The sequence below is a fragment of the Caloenas nicobarica genome, chromosome 1 (assembly GCF_036013445.1).
Source record: "Caloenas nicobarica isolate bCalNic1 chromosome 1, bCalNic1.hap1, whole genome shotgun sequence".
NCBI lineage: Eukaryota > Metazoa > Chordata > Aves > Columbiformes > Columbidae > Caloenas > Caloenas nicobarica.
In genome coordinates this window covers 37,765,900-37,782,452 of record NC_088245.1, presented here as the reverse complement: position 1 = coordinate 37,782,452, position 16,553 = coordinate 37,765,900, and the positions used below count along the sequence as shown (strand labels likewise).

Below are 16,553 nucleotides of genomic sequence, written 5' to 3'. Positions count from 1 at the left end.
TGGGTCTTGGGTGGTTCTGGAAAGAGCGTGTCAGATACAGCCCAGTTTATGTGGACTGAGACAGAAAACTGATGATAACGCCCCAAGTAGGAATCCAAGGCCAACACCAGACGTGAAAATCGCAGTATTCTTTGCCAAATAAACACCACTAATTCTTCTCTCCTTTAGTTCTATATATGTTCCTCTTTCTTTATGTGGATAGCAAGAGGGGAAATAGGAAGGAGTTGGGCTGGGAGAAGCTAAAGGCCTAAATTTTCTGCAAACTTGGAAGGAACAAAGTAGGGAGTGTTTCTCCAGCTCTGCTTAGGTACCATATTCAGCATTAGAAGAAAGCAACTCTTTGGAACTTTGCTAGCGATACAGGTATCTTGTTTCTTTTTCAAGTTTTTCTGTCTATAGGAACTGAAATGGGAACATTCAGATTTTCCAACTTGTCTCAGGTTAGTTCTAGTAACATTTACGGAATGTGCATCCTAGACATTTTCCACACTCGCTGAGCCATTTGAAATGTCATTACCCACAGATCTAGGAAAACGTGCCCACCAGGCCAGACATCCTGGCTGAATACCAATATTGTAAGATGGGCAAGGGACCATTTATTATTTTGATCTAAGGAGAAATCTGGCATTTTATATTTCAAAATCTCCCTTCACAACTCAAAGATACTACAGTTGATTGTTCTCCTGCTGGGATATGTTTTTTATAATATGTAGAAAGCATGCACTGTATAAATACAAGAGCCTTTCTTGTCGCTGCAGTACCTGTTGGGTATTGTTTAAGGAAAATACATTTTATTTAAGCTTACTCAGTGATGAATTATTCTCCATTTCTGATGGTTGTTTGGTGAGACTAGAATTTCAAAATAATGCAAGTGACCTCATGCGACGTAATGAAATAAAATCTAATAGAGTCATTATTCAACTTGGTTGATAATCCAGAATTCAGAAGCTATTTTTGATTCTGTTACAAAAGCATAAAACTTGTCCATCAAAAACATGGGCTATATTTCATGTTCCCTTAATAAGACAGCTGCTTACCTTATCTTTTGACTTTTCCCACAATTCTTTTAAGGAAGTTTGGTTTTAAAACTTTTGAATTCTCTTTGATTCTGAATACAATCCATTAAGTTCAAGAAACAGATGAGTACCAGTATTTATGCAATAGTAGTAACTTTTATTTTCTCTAATAATGTGCCCTTGCAGCAAAAAGGCGAAAGGCCTCCTGGGCTGCATCAGGCAGAGCGTTGGCAGCAGGTCCAGGGAGGTGATCCTTCCCCTCTGCGCAGCACTGGTGAGACACACCTGGAGCGCTGGGTCCAGTCCTGGGCTCCCCTGTGCATGAGAGACCTGGACATAGTGGAGCAGGTCCAGCAAAGGGCTACTAAGATGATGAAGGAGCTGGAGCATCTCTCCTATGAGGAATGGCTGAGAGAGCTGGGACAGTTCAGCCTGGAGAGGGCTCAAGGCAATCTTATAAATGTATATAAATACCTGAAGGGAAGGTGTAAATCAGACAGAACCAGGCTCTTCTCAGTGGTTCCCAGCAACAGGACGAGGCAATGGACACAAACTGAAACACGGGAGCTTCTTCCTGAACATCAGGAAACACATTTTTACTGTGAGGGTGACAGCGCACTGGCACAGGTTGCCCAGAGAGGTTGTGGAGTCTCTGTCCCTGGAGATCTTAGAAAGTCATCTGGACACCGTCCTGGGCAACCTGATCCTGGTGGCTCTGCTTGGGCAGATGGGGGTTGGACAAGATGACCTCCAGAGGTCCCTTCCAACCTCAACCATCCTGTGATTCTGTAACAAAATAGCCTGAAGTTACCTTTTAATAAGAAAGAAGATATAAAGATTTTAAACAGAGTAAAAATTAGTCCTAATAGAATGAGGGGAGTTTTCCTATTGACTTCAATAAAATCAGGTTTTGGCAATAGAAATTGCACAAGAATTTTTTTTGTAAATAATCCAGTAGAGTATGATTAAGAAGTGTATCTGAAATGTAATCCTTTGAAAATGTTGTTTGATTACCAGTCACTAGACTGAATGTGCTATTTTTTTCATTCCCTCTTTCATAAGAAATCAATTGCATCCCCTTGGCATTTATTGCAGATGAACAGGAGAGCTCTGGAGCAATTATTTATACTGTTGAGCTCAAGCGCTATGGTGGGCCTCTTGGAATTACAATCTCTGGTACTGAAGAGCCCTTTGATCCCATAATAATTTCCAGCCTTACAAAAGGAGGATTAGCTGAAAGGTAAATTGGAAAGCAAATTATTTTTAAATGTACTTTTTGTCAAGATATTTATGTTGTTTACCTCAAGCTGCTAATTTTCATGGTTTAGCAATTTATTTTTTTATAATTCTCCAAATCTGTTGGTTTTTGATCACTGGCAATTTTAGGAGCATAGGTAATATTTTAACAGGATGTTCTTGCACATATTATACAAGACAGAGCAGAGGATTCTGGTCTTTATTATAAATCACCTAGGAAAGAGTAGTCAATCAAACTGCTTAGTCACAGGAACAATTTAGCAGCCTTTTAAAATCAATAGCCTTGTATAGTACAATAGGTAAGGAAAGCACTTCATGTGGCTAAGTTTATCAGAACTTATTATATACTTATCTGCCACTTATCATATACACACGCTGCGTCTGTATGTGCAGTTCCATATGCCATAGCACTCATTATCCCAGGAGCAGAAATGGTCCTCATGGTAAGTGATGGATAGAGAATAATGAAAATGCTAAGTATTTCTACCACCTGTTATTTCCAAGATAGGTAGAGTTGTTGCAACTGGTGCCTTTGGTGGTGTTTTCAGAGAGAATGTACAGCACACAAAACGTGATGCTGTGCACTTGCATTTACACAATGAGAATTTATTTTCTTCTCTTGATATGATCGTCGTGAAAGCCACATTGGTGAAATAGCTGGTTACTCGCTCACACTGCCACTATCTGTTATGTTGTGAGATTTCTAGAAACTTGACTCATCTCAGAACTTACTGAGCAGTCTGAGATGACTCTTACACAGGTGAGCTGCAATGATTATCATCCATAGGTGATAAACTCAACTACTGCAGTGACACAGAAATCCACATCTCCGTTCCTCAGCTCTGCTATTGTCACTACAACAAAGGTGACTTGCTTTAAGCATTTTTAACAAAAGAATTACTCTGTAACACAGCTATAAAAGCAAAATGAAAGAAAGGGAGATGAGACTTTCATGCTCCGAATATGCAAAGAAATTGCCTTTGTTGCTTTTTATGCTCTATTCTCAATGTTTTACTTCCCTCTCTTATTGTAGGACTGGGGCAATTCACATAGGAGACAGAATCCTAGCAATAAATAGCAGCAGTCTGAAAGGAAAACCTTTGAGCGAAGCCATTCATTTGTTACAGATGGCAGGAGAAACTGTCACCTTGAAAATCAAGAAGCAGACAGATGGTGAGTATGGCCAAGGGTAGCATCAGTGGTCTTTAATGCGTATGTTGTTACTGATTACCAAGCATTTAGTCCATCCCTGGAAAAAAACATATTATCAGTAGTAAAAAGCGTATTCTTAGAACTGCAGTAAAGCAATGACCACCATGTTTTGTTGTTTGTTGTGGCTTTTTTTTTTAAATAATCCTGTTCAGCTACCAGTCCCAAGAAATTTTCTGTCCCTGTGGGCCACATAAGTGAACTGAGTGATGCTGAAGATGAAACCTCTGCTGCGCAGAAATCTGGCAAACTCTCAGACATCTATTCCACTACAGTCCCAAGTGTCGACAGCGCAGTAGAGTCGTGGGATGGCTCTGGTATCGATACCAGCTTTGGAAATCAAGGTACTCTCAAGAATGCAATCCACATTTAAAGTAGAAATTATCACCTTGACCTTCATTTGCCTTAAAGAGAACTTTATCTGTACCAACTTTAAACCTTGTACTTTGTAATGTGCCGGTGTCTCATTATGACCACACACCTCACCAGGCAGCATGATTTCTTACACTTGGCTGGCCTCAGATTCATTCTTTCATGACAAGGTGATGTGTTATGAAGCATTTATCAATACATGAACAGGCTTTTGTTAGCTTTACTGACATCTGAATAGACCGGTCCATAGCTCATCCACAACTAAATTAGTTTATCCTTCAAATACAGATCAATGCTAGGTACGGAAGACACTGAAGATGATAATGAATTTGATGCCTGTATGCAGTAATTTTTAACTGACATCAGATTTTTTATAACCTGCTGAAGGAGGAACGTTAGGCATTGCTAATGATTTGTAAATCTTTTGCTTCTTCCTCATTCCTGCATCATTAACATCTAACTTGCAGCTCTCAAAAAAAATCATTCTATTTAAAGACGTGTTTTTCCTTAATGCTAAATTTTCTACTTCTGTCTGACTATTGTTTTATGTAGGATTTTCAGATGATCTAATTTTAATTTGTAAGACTCATTTATTTTGGTGGTGAGGGATACAGACATTCTAGATGACAAGATAAATAACAACAAAAATAACTTCCACACAGCTTTACTGTTTATTTCCATAGCGAAGCAGGTATTCCTGCTACCTGGCAGGTCTTTTGACAGGTAGATGCTTACCTCAAGTAATTTTTTCTCCCTCGCTCTGGTTGCACACATTCTTTCAATTTTATTCCTCTGTTTCTTTCTGTTGCTTTCTTGGAACCTGCGTAGTAGTTCCTGGGCAGCTGTTTTGTACCCTCATACAGAGAACCGAAACTGAGCTCTGCGCAGCGGATCTCCTACGCAGATCGAAGTTCTGTGCTGGTTACTTTCCTCGTTAATCTCTAATGTGCCTGCTCAGTGATAACACTGGTGGCTTCTTCTGGAAAGCAAAACTTTTCATTTGAAACCTGCTGAGCTACTTGAGATCAAGAAGTAGCTCATGTCACTACTAGTGGCTGGGGTTTTTTCTGTTCTTTAATTTTTAAATATTTTTTAGCCTGGCTCCATATATTTGGCATCAACTTACTTTAAACAAGACAGTCTCAATACATTTAATTGTAACTCCTGCTTTCCACATTTTGCTGGTAATTTAATGTTACATATAATATTTTATTTATTATAGTACTCCAAGTATTGGGCTACATTCCCCCTTTATAATTTGTATTTCACTGGAGTTAGAGTTGGGATGAATTTGTCCCCTTTTCCATTTTTAACTGTTTTGGTCAGTTTATCAAAATAAAACATGTTAGATTTTCTTCTGTTATTTTTAAGTTTGGAGGAGAAGTATTGCTGAATAAGTGCCAAAAAGATAGTTCTCATTTCCTGGGTGAATTGATATTGGGAGTAAATTGTTCAACTGTGGAAAGGATTGAGGCCTGCTTTCCAAAGTCCTGATGGTTCGGATGCCACGCCAAAACTAAACCAGTATCTCAAAGCAGATGTTTTTTCTAACTTCCTTGAAAAAACCAGCCCAGGCTTGGCTGGATATGTGGCACTTCTGCCCAACGACCTGGGCGTAATCAGATTTGCGCCTTATCCCTTGCTGTGGTACTAATGTGACCCACATTTCTATTAAAGTTTATTCTGTCTTGACATGTCAAGTTGAGTCTGGCTACTCTCCAAACCTTTCTTGGCATAAGCACAGGGTAAGCAAATTGAGGAGTTTGGGGAATGTTTCTGGAGCACCAGATAATGCTTTATCCTATTAGTGACTAATGTAATGCTGGTGAGCAGTCTTTTCTCTCCTTGAATTAATACTCCATTTTGTACCTTTGTCTAATGTGTCTGCCTTACTAATCCGGAGCCTTCCCCACACAGCGGTAAGAACCCAAACCCTTCCTAGAATGTGGGAGTATGCTAATGTCTGCCAGTTAGCCGGAAAATGCACACAACTCTGTAGTTACACGGGATTTGAGGGAGACAGGTCTAGACTGATTGATGGAAGCAAATTGCCCTCTTTTGAGAGGCGACAGCAGTGATATTTGTTAGTCATCAACAAAACAGAACTTCCTAATCCAATACGCACATCAGAAAACGCCAGCTATAGAGCTAGAAAATAAATATGTCAAGATGAAATATATATATATATAAGCTCTACCATAATGAATTTTGCTTACCAGATCAGCATCAGCTTGTGACAAGTCGATCCATGTGTTTGCCTTGATACATCACTTGGAAGCCAGAATGTCTGGTTCCTACTTGGAATTCAAATTACACTTAATTCAGTTAAAGAAATACTATTGGACTAATACCAACATTGCTTGTATGATAAAAGCACCCAGAAAAAAACTCTTCAGATACAAAGGCCGTCTCATGCCACTTACACAGCCTTTGGATATTTGGAAATGGCTGATAGAGAAATCCCTTTCTGCAAGGCGAGCTTTCCAAGGGTGTGTTATTGGTCCTGGACAGGTGTGCCCATTGTGAGACGAGCCTTTTCTCAGCTCTGGGAGCTCTGGCAAAAAGCAGTAGCTCTGCTAAGTGTAAGTCCCCCTTCCAGAAAGGGGCATGGGTACAGAGATCCCCACGTTGGCCTTTGTGCAGGGCTGTGCCTCAGCGGTGCTGAGACAGCCGCCCCCCTGCCTCTTCTGGCATTACTCCAGTTAATGGTCACTCGAGAGTCTCTGCACCATGCCAACTTTTGCATCTAGGTAGCCATTCTACAGATTGGTGGTATTGTGCATAACTGACACTAATATGTCACTAATTTTTGGCTGCATTGCTTCCAAATTTGAGAAAGTTACCAGGAGGAAGAAAAACTTTTCTTGCTAATCATCTGAAAAACCAAGTTGATGGGGCTTTTAATGCATCCTTGTAAACTCTTTTTTTTCAATAGGTCTGAGGCACAGTTTTCTTAATAGGTTAGGTTTAATTTTGGACATGTTGTACATGACCACATTAACACGTATTTAACGCGTTCATGACACGTGATTTGTTCACTAGTATTCAATGTATGATGTCAAATTTGGAAACTGATAAATTGTGAAGATGTCTAGAACTAAACATCAGAAGCAGCTGAGACCTAAACAGTAGAAGAACAGTGTTAGATATATTTAAGATTTTGCTTTCAGTAGACTTTCACAAGAGGAGCTTTAGAGCACACAAAATTCCAGGCATAATTTAGGTCATAAATAATCTGACTACTACTGCACAAAAAAAGGTCACAATCATGAGTCCACGTCCAAGTTCTAGAGAACCCAGGTTCAGAGATGTGCTTTTCTGTCATTACAACATATACAGTGATATGAATATATAATTCATCTTTTCAGGACACAGCTATCAGGCTTCAGGATACAACTTCAATGCCTATGAATGGAGGAGTCCTAAACAGACTAGCTTATCCCCTCCAAGCAAACCAAGAAACCACCCATTTCATGATACAGGGCTGAGTGATGACGAATGGGACCGACCTACAGAAAGCAGGTAAGTTCCCATATGAGTTTCTTTTTTCTGATTTGCATCTGCAGCAGTGCCTCAAAAATGCACACTTACTGTCTGGGATGAAATTATGTTTTTCTAATGCAGCTGTTACAGCTCTTCCTTTAAATATGAGATATAGTATTTATACTTCATGCAACTTTTTAGAGTAGGTTAGTGACATTTATGGAAGATTATGATATGTTTGTTTTGAGTTACTTCGGATGGGTAATTCCTGCCAAAGAACATTTCTTCCTCAGACAAGGGAAGACAGACATCACTGCTCTTTGTACCCATTATCAGGACCTGAGACATGCATTTCATTAGAAATACAGTTTCTTGGTGTAGCAGCACGATGAGCCCGAAATCCCAGTCTGTGAGAAATTCAAGTTCAGTACTAAAGAAAACCTTTCTGGTTACTGTATAAACAAATGCATAAGGTCCAGTCTGTTACCTTTGAAGTACAAATCAAGGCAAAGCTTAGATGCCAGCACTGCTTTTTGGAATCTGAATGACAAATCCCCTGATGCAGCAGATTGCCCAGTGGCATTTTGTCTAGAGATAAGTCTGGCAAGATGATAGCTCCGATCTGGGGAAGCATGAGCTCTCGCTCCATATCCAGCTCCTTTGGTCTCTACTAGTCGGAAGCATAGTAGAAGTTTTCGTAGGCTTGTAGTGGACAATATTTAACAAGGGAAATGACCGTAGCTTTTATCATTCCTCCCATTCTTGGTTAAAGTTAATATTTATAATTTAATAGCAGCATCTCTTTCCACAGTTAAAGCCCACCTTTTGTTTCTCATGAGATGCAGCCATTGATTCCAGAACACATACTGTTCTGCAGTCACATCAGGAATAGACTGAAAAAGTCGATGAGCAGTGAACCACGAAGCTGGATTGTGAAATAGATGATCTTTTAAATGAAGAGCATGTATTCTACTACTATTTTAAAGCACTACTCAAGCAAAAGTATGCACAATAAAGAATCTTGTTCTACTTGTCAATGTGACTTACACCTGAGATATATAACACAAATTAAAATAATTATTATTTTAACCCAGTATCTGTAAAATGGATTATGTCACACCTGATGGTGTTCCTATACCAAGTGCTGGAGTATTTGAGAAGGGCATGTCTGTTCTTCCAACCTGTTTAGAGGGATCCCCAGAAAACCACCCCTTCTCTGTCTCTAGCTAAGCATCTTATCTTCTTCTCTAACACTATAAAGTATTTTTTTCTTACCTTTCTTTTGTGTAGCACAGCTTCCAAGAACATGTGGCAACAGAAAGAGACTGAGACATTGGGACAGAATCAAGAAAACCTTTTAAAGCAAACTTCCGTAGAAAGATCGGGGGGAGAGAGCATCAGGAGCGTGAAGAAAGAGGGCAAGCTGTGGAAAGGTGCCTCTGGTGGGCAAAGGAAAGGTGGGGCACAGCTGGAGGAGTGGAATACTTCCAGGTAGGAGACCAAAGAGTGCACAGGAGGGAGATCCAGCTGGGCTGAGGTGAGGTGGGGCGGGGGGAAGGGAGAAGAAAGGAAAAACAGTTGAAATGGGAAAAAGGAGAAAAAAGGTAAAAGCAGAGAACACATAATTAACATGCTATTGAGTGACAATCAAATTTCAGTTGGCAAGCGAATGAAACCAGAGAACTTAAACTGCTCTGTAGCCTGGTGTCTACTTATCACTGGCAGGTAGGGCAAGTCTGTTATGGTTCCTGCTCCAGGGAAAATTTTTCACACTTTAAAACAATAGCTACAGGAATGAGTTTCCCAGATTGTAGAACACCCTATCACCTCCTGATTTTTTTTAAAGGATTTTTTCTCTTATATGGCAATAAGAACCAAATCATAGGCATCTGTCTTCATATCTGTCCCACTACCTCTCCTTCAGCATTTTTGTGCATCTAAATTTCTGATGGCCCTTTGAATAAGCATCAGAAAACCAAATATATTTTATATAGGTCAAACAGTTTTTCACATGATATAAAATCAGTCTCTCAGGTTTCAGGGAAAAAAAAAAAGCCATCTAGATGAGAAATTATTTTGGTACTTTTCTTTTGGTGCAGTAGCTCACCTACAAATCAGTTTATTCATGTGGCTGTAATGGAGTTGCAAAAGTCAAGCATTTCACACCCCAGGAGACAAGACTCATAGAAAAGGCAAAAGACGAGGTGAGAGCAGAAAAAGGAATTGCTCCAGCTAAACAGAGGTCCAAACGTATAGGAAACGTGATTTCTGGTTTCACAGAAGCCATAGAAGAAACGGTCCTCTTGCTCTAGGGAATCCAGTCTTTGCTGTCACAGACAGTTGCCTCAAATATACCTGTTCATTAACTCAAGTTCCTTTTTATATTATAATATTAGTATGCAATATAAAGAAAGTTATTGTAACGGATAAATGTGTCTATGTTCAACATTGGCTATTAAAGTAACTACCTAGGTTTACTGAAAGAGCTAATTTCAGAAGTCAAGGATCTTTCCAAATTCATGTTTTAAATACTTTCTTATTTTGCCTGGGAGGAATTGCATCTGTGATCCGAGTAGGTATTCTCACCATTGCTCTATCTGTTGCAATAGCTTAGAAGACACACAGATGCTAGATGGAGAATCATTGCAATAAGAGACTAAAATGGCTGATCATTGTCTGCTTGACTGATCATAACTGTAAGAAAGCATCTCCAAGGCAGAGTATCGTGTGTGAAGCATTCGAGCTGTCGTCCATTGTAGTGGGCAATTCTCCCATTTAAAACAGCTATTCTGCGAAAAGCATTACATTCACGCTATTCTCAGTAATACATTGTCAAGCAAGGCCTCAGATGCTTCCATAATAGTGTTTGCTCTGGTTTTGTGCTGTCAAGCACCACTAGCTGCAGTCGATGGGCAGCTGCTGCAAAGTAACAGCTTGCTGCCACCAAAAGGGCAAATTCTCATTCTTTCCTTCCTCATCCTTCCCCTTTGCCTTTCACATAGTCAGCCCCCACCCTTGCAGCAGCTTTGATGCTCGTGTGAACCTTCATTGAGCTGATTTGCCTTGCTAAGACAGCAAAAACCTCCCGCTTCCTCTCCACGCACACATGCACTGTCACGGTGTTGCTTTGGGCTGTGTTGCTGCAGCCCGGAGTTGGCATTTCTTTATCAGACCTCTCCTGCTGGGCCACTTCCCTAAGCATCGCTGTCACTACCATCTTGCTCAAGATTCTAGTAATATGGCTTCGGTGCATTTACAAAACACCAGAGACCTAAGTCTCCATGCAGAACAGTTGCACCCCTGAAAGTTTCTCTGTGTTTGTGTATGAAATGGCTGGAGCAGTTTATATATAGACAGCAGTCAGGTGGGCTTAAGTTGAGAATGATAAAAGCAGCTTAGGCTGGAGTTGTGTAAAAAAAATTGTGTAAAAAGCACCGTCCCTCTTTTGTAAAATGCTGTTTTCAAAAATAAGGGCTCTTTTCGTATTCCTTGGGAAAAGTCTGTAAGGTTGAAAGGTTTTATTGCAAACATTCATTGCACGGAGCAGCTCTGCACACAGTTACTGGTTGATTCATTAATTTTCATAGGAAGGTCCCAGTTTCAATCCAGTAAAAATGTTTATTGAATTGTTCTTGGAATCTGTTTCTCTCCTTACTGAATAACTCGCTGCTCAGATCCTGCCAGCTGTTAGCGACTGCCAGGTTATGAGACTTGTCTGTCGTGCGCTCTGCATGTCCATCCAGCCTCTCCTGATCAGTGGCTCTTCCCCACTCTCCTGCCTACCTACAGTAACCTTCTGTCATTCAAATTGCAATCTGTGGCAAGGCACATGTGTAAAATATTTTTTTTGAAAAAAAGTCCACATTTTTTAACCTCTCATTGTAAATCTAGCTTCGCAGGTACCCATGATAACACCGAGGCTGACCAGGAGGAAAATTTCTGGTCTCAGGCTCTGGAGGATTTAGAGACCTGTGGCCAGTCAGGAATTCTGAGGGAACTAGAGGTAGAACAATCTTAAACCTTTCTTTCCAATTATAGAGAAATATAATGGTTTTGATTTGGTTTACATTCATTTTATTTTCTCCTTTCTTTTCTTTTAAGTTGCACTAATCACACCAATTCATTTAAAAGCTTTAACCACTCTCCACAGGACAAGGCTGACAGGCGTCTGTGTTTGAGAAACATGACTCTCTTGGTACCTACCCTTTACCTTTATATTTTTGCTTGTGCAGCTGCCTCCCCCACCCCTAACCAGAGCTCTTTTCTTTTGTACAATGCAACCGAAATTCTATAAACATGTTCACCCCAGAGCTTTTGACTTGCAGCTTCTGCTGTTCATAACCATTGATGCTGTCTGCACAGGCAGCAAATGGCGCAGAATTTCTTCAGTGGGCATAACCTTCCTGCAGCAATGCATCCCATTCTCTGACAGACGCTTTGTGCAGCTTTTCTTAGCATGTTGTAGGTTGTCTTTGAAACTGAGACTTAATTTGATTAAGGCGAACATAAAAGAAAATCATCTTTCCAAAATGTTTACTTGTAACTTTACCACTCTGCAAAAAAAGCTGCCAATGTGAGAAATGTTTGTTATGCAGCAGTTTCTTCACTATATAACAAATTTCTGCATTTCATCCTGAAGTGAATTGCAAATCTAGCCACGTTGCACATTAGATCGTGAGAGGGGTAGAGGGGGAAGGGTACACAGAATAACTTTGAGTCTTTATTTTTTTAATCACCTTTTCTCTAAGTTGTCTAATCGGAACAATTAAGATTATACTGCCACTTAAAGCTGTGGAATGAAAGGTCCTAAAATATTTTCTTTTATGTTCTTTTAAATTCCTGGAGCTGCAAAACTGGCAGAATCTCATTTTCATTTTTATGTTACATAAAGTCCTTTAGCAGCCAGGAGGAATGTGAATGGCATAACTGGGTGAAAGTTTTTCAGTTCAGATTAATTTACTTCCTCGGATTTATGGCTTTTGTATTGCATGTATGGGTAGCAAAATGTGATTCTCATGTATTTGTTATTGCAAACCAGAAAATGTAGGAGAAAATGTTATACTGGTTTAATTCCCTAGTTAGATATGGTTTGGTACCGGAGGCTTCTCTTGCAAGTTTCAATATTCAGAGCACAATAAAAGGGTGTGGAAATGGAGAATTACAAAATGGAAATAGATCATTCAGGCTGACCAGAATTCAGTTACTTCAACACACTGAATTTTCCTCAGCCTTTCACAAAAGTGAAATTCAGAACTGTAGATGCTGTATCATTTATAGCTGTGCCTTGTTGCACAACCCACAGCTCTGAAAAGAAAGGCTCTTTCAGTGTGGCACGATGCTGAGAATGGCTATGCCTCTATTTTATGAAGTGCCATTGCATAGTCAAGGACTCCTTCTCATTTTTCATTTCAAGGTCTTCAGCCAAAGAGCAAAGAAAACTGTTGTTTGCCAAGTCCTCTGGCTGCTTTTCCTCCATCAGCAAGTAATATCAGTCATCGCTGAGCACAAGAGAGGCTGTTAAAGCTACAATATATTACCTCAGAGTGAAAGTAGTGCTGGAGCTGAGAGAAAGAAGGATGACAGACATGCTCACCAGAGTCAGAAGCAAACATTTATTTGCCTGTTTTCCCCGTATTTTTCCCCCTTCATTTTTACTTCTCATGTTGAAGCAGGCTGCCTGCATCCTGTCCCAGTCAAGAGTTCAGTTTATGGCCCTCTAATTTCCCTTTTTACTTACCCACCAGCACCAGGGGGAATGAATAGGAAATTCAGGGTACCCTGTCCCCAAGAGTGGCACTTCCGTAGGGTGGCTGCACCAAAGTGCATTTGCCTCCTGTTCCCCGGAGCAGAAAGTCTCTCACAAGGGAGGCAGCTCCTTGCTGGGCATGGGCTCTTTTCTTGTCAGCCCGTTCCACCCCGTGGATGAGACGACTGCTGTCATCTGCCTTCAAGATTTCACCCTCGGTGTATTTTTGCATCTAACATAAAGGCCTAGCTTTTACTGAGATTAAAACCAGCAGTGAGACAGGAGCTTGTATGTCTGGAGCGTCAGTGCTGAGCTAAGGCAGTTACTCCTGCAATAATGGGTGTTGTACAGAGTTTCTTTCCAAGCAATGAGGTTACCCGCACTGAGCTTTCCGTGGCCAGGGCTGGTACCCGGGCACGCTCTCTGCCCGTGCTGACTCTAGAGCTGCCTACATATTCCTGCTGACTCACATTTTTTACCTTGCACGCACAGTCTGAATTGTAAATGCCTTCCTATAACTCCAATTTCAACAAATGCAATTATGCTGCAACTTAAAACTCATTTTATTTATATGTAAAATATTTTTTAAATAAGCAGTTATACTACACACTCTTCATTCTGCCAGAGGACTGGCTTACAAACATAGTCGTTCTAGTGCTCAGTATTTTAGTTTGAAATGCCATCTGAAAACTTTTGCCCGTAGGGTTCTGTTATTGTTGTTGTGTTTTGTTGTGGTCCTTTATTTTATAGTGACTTGCAAGCAGATTGAACATCTATCCTCTTGCCTTTTGCTGTGCCCTGAGTTATTGTGTTTTAACAAAGAATAGAGACTTTTTCGTACTGCTATGAGTTAACCACTTACTTAACCTACATTCTCTGTTAAAAATTAACCTGTTCATTAATGCTCTAGGCCACAATTATGTCAGGAAGTACAATGAGTTTGAATCATGAAAACCCACAACCTCGTAGCCAGCTGGGAAGACAAGCCAGCTTCCAGGAAAGAAGTACTGTAAGGCCACATTACAGTCAAGCTACTCGTAGCAACACATTGCCATCAGATGTGGGGAGAAAGTCCATGCTTATGAGAAAAATTAAGCAAGAAATGAAAGAAATCATGTCACCAACTCCTGTGGAGTTACACAAGGTTTGTAATTTTTCTTCTGACAGTTTTGAAATAATATATTCAGCGTAGGGAATCTAATCATGTGGCAATACAGTAAGCGCTTTTTATAATGAGTCCACAGATGTAATTTGGGGGCCATGCATATTAGTTCTTACAAACACATTAATGATATATCCTTGTGGGGGAAACAAACAAATAAGATACATCCTTGTCTATTGTTTCCTTTTACAATAAATCTTCAAAAGGGACTGCTCTTTTGCAAGGAGGATCCACTTGTAATTTGAGTTGACAATACCAATAAGTCATCTCTGCAAAATGTGTTCATTAAGAAATCAGAGTTTAATTTCTAGAAAATACATTTCTTTAGGAAATTACTCAGGAGGGTTTGGGGCTCCCATTGGTCTTTTTTCAAATTAACACTCATTTTGAATCAAATACATGAGACTCAATGTACATAATAGAGAATGTTACTTCGATTTTGCTATTCCTTCTCTTTAGAATTCCTTTGCTCTAAAAAGGATAAATAATCTTCAGTCTATGCAACTTTTCAATGCTCAAGACTGTTGAAATTACCTGGTGATATTAATGTGGCTCGGCACCCCAAGGAAGTACTGGATGAAGTATCTTTAGATATGCACAGAAAACACCCTGCAGGTTTAAGCTTCAAGTCCAGTGAGACCATAACAGCAACCGGTTTCGAAAACTTTGGGGGACGTTGTAATGCTGTTCTCCTGGATGGGAATGAGCATCCCATCTCCTGCACCCATCTTCCTCTTAAAGGTCCAAGATCTTCCCAGGGAGGAGGCAGAAGAACAGAGAAATTTCACTAAGTGGTCACATGTTGGTTTGGTTTCTAGTCCCTGCGAGTTTGACTGAGATTAGTTTGTAGTTCCTTCAGTTTAGTTCAGTGAGGTCAGGACTTGCTGAGTATGGGGTAAATGAATGTAGAAGGTAGTCCAGAGTGGATCTTATATATGGAAAAGGAATCCATTGCCAATGTAAACTATCAATAGGATGCATTGTGATAGTTTTAAGCTATAGGTATTTCTAGCTTTATGTGAAGTAATTAATGGAGCTAGTTAGTGCACGCGGTTTTCCTGCGTGGCGAGTAAATGTGAGATATAAAATGAGACTAAGGCAATAGGCATTTCATGGTGTGCTCACATTCAACAAAGGCACAGTTTTCTCCTATGGATTATAAAACCAGCCTTTCATGATTGATAAAATAAATATTTTTCTGGAAAGGAGGAGTCAGATTTCTGAGTCAGTATTCTATGATAGCTGCTAGCTCTTAGAATCCTGGGCAGTAAAAAATACTGTCCTTAAGCTTTCATTCTCTTCAGTTGTCTATTTTTTAAGATTACTACAACCTTCCATTTTAGTAATTTCCAGTTTTTGTTCAGACGATATACCCACTTTTCCACTGTCTGCTGAAGTGATGTTGAGTTTGCTTATACTGTCCTGTTCTGTCATCCAGAAAAGAGTCATTTCCCTTCTAAAAATTCGTAAGTTGAACCTACACCAAGGATTTTCCAAATCCTTACAGTCATTTAAGAAAAACAGCAACCAGTGACTGGATCTTACGGTCTGATTCACCAAAGTGTGTTTGTAGCCCTATGATGACACATGCAGGTTAACCCAAGCATCATGGGCTGCTTTTGTATTCATGCCCATCATGGCAAGTTATTTGTTAGTTTTCTCACTGGTTCTTGTGTAGCAACGTGCCTGTTACTTTCTCTCTCCTCCTTCATTTTTGTATTAGATCTCTGGTTTAATAACCTATTCAGCTGCTATTTCGCCTGGACAGATTGTTCAATGATGGTTTTTCAAAAGACCTGCAATGCCACAGGAGTGACTTCACTGTCAGAGAAATGCCTTGATTTCAGTATTTTTCGTAACAGGTCTTAATGGCAAATGCGCTCTGCCCTCTGCAGGCAAATGTCTTAATCAGCTGAGCCACTGATGGGACAACTAGTGAAATAAGAACTATTTTGGAAAATGGTGATGGTATAAACAGTCTTTGAAATCAAGTTAAGACAAAGCTTGCCTAAGGCTTACCTTAGTGAGACTTTCAAGGTTGTACTTGAGTGTGTGTTGCTGAGCTTTCCCAGTTTTTTCAGCAGGACAGATCAGGTGCGTCTTTGCTGCCTGTCGGGTCAGAGCCTGTGTGCCCTATAGATCAGAGTTCATACCTTAAGTTTGATTGCAGAAGATGGGCCAGCTAAGGTCAATGTTCCACTGGCTTTCCATAATCTAATCATGAGAGAGCAAGAATACATGATTCTACCAAAGAAAAAGCCACACATGAAAGTGAAACGCATGAATAGCCAGTGCAACTGTGTAGGGT

At 40.1% G+C, this 16,553-nt stretch overlaps 1 protein-coding gene across 5 annotated transcripts in view; it reads left to right on the top strand.

Moving 5' to 3' along the window:
* GRIP1 (glutamate receptor interacting protein 1) overlaps positions 1–16,553 on the top strand; it is a 224,981-nt gene that overhangs the window by 201,977 nt on the left and 6,451 nt on the right. For 3 of the 5 annotated variants that reach the window (XM_065627693.1, XM_065627674.1, XM_065627667.1), the window contains 7 exons: positions 2,112–2,256; positions 3,307–3,455; positions 3,638–3,826; positions 7,223–7,376; positions 11,229–11,340; positions 11,488–11,532; positions 13,994–14,227. In XM_065627693.1, the coding sequence (XP_065483765.1) occupies positions 2,112–2,256; positions 3,307–3,455; positions 3,638–3,826; positions 7,223–7,376; positions 11,229–11,340; positions 11,488–11,532; positions 13,994–14,227 (1,028 nt within the window). The remainder of the gene's footprint in view (positions 1–2,111; positions 2,257–3,306; positions 3,456–3,637; positions 3,827–7,222; positions 7,377–11,228; positions 11,341–11,487; positions 11,533–13,993; positions 14,228–16,553) is intronic. The other 2 variants (XM_065627702.1, XM_065627683.1) reach the window with 1 other exon arrangement.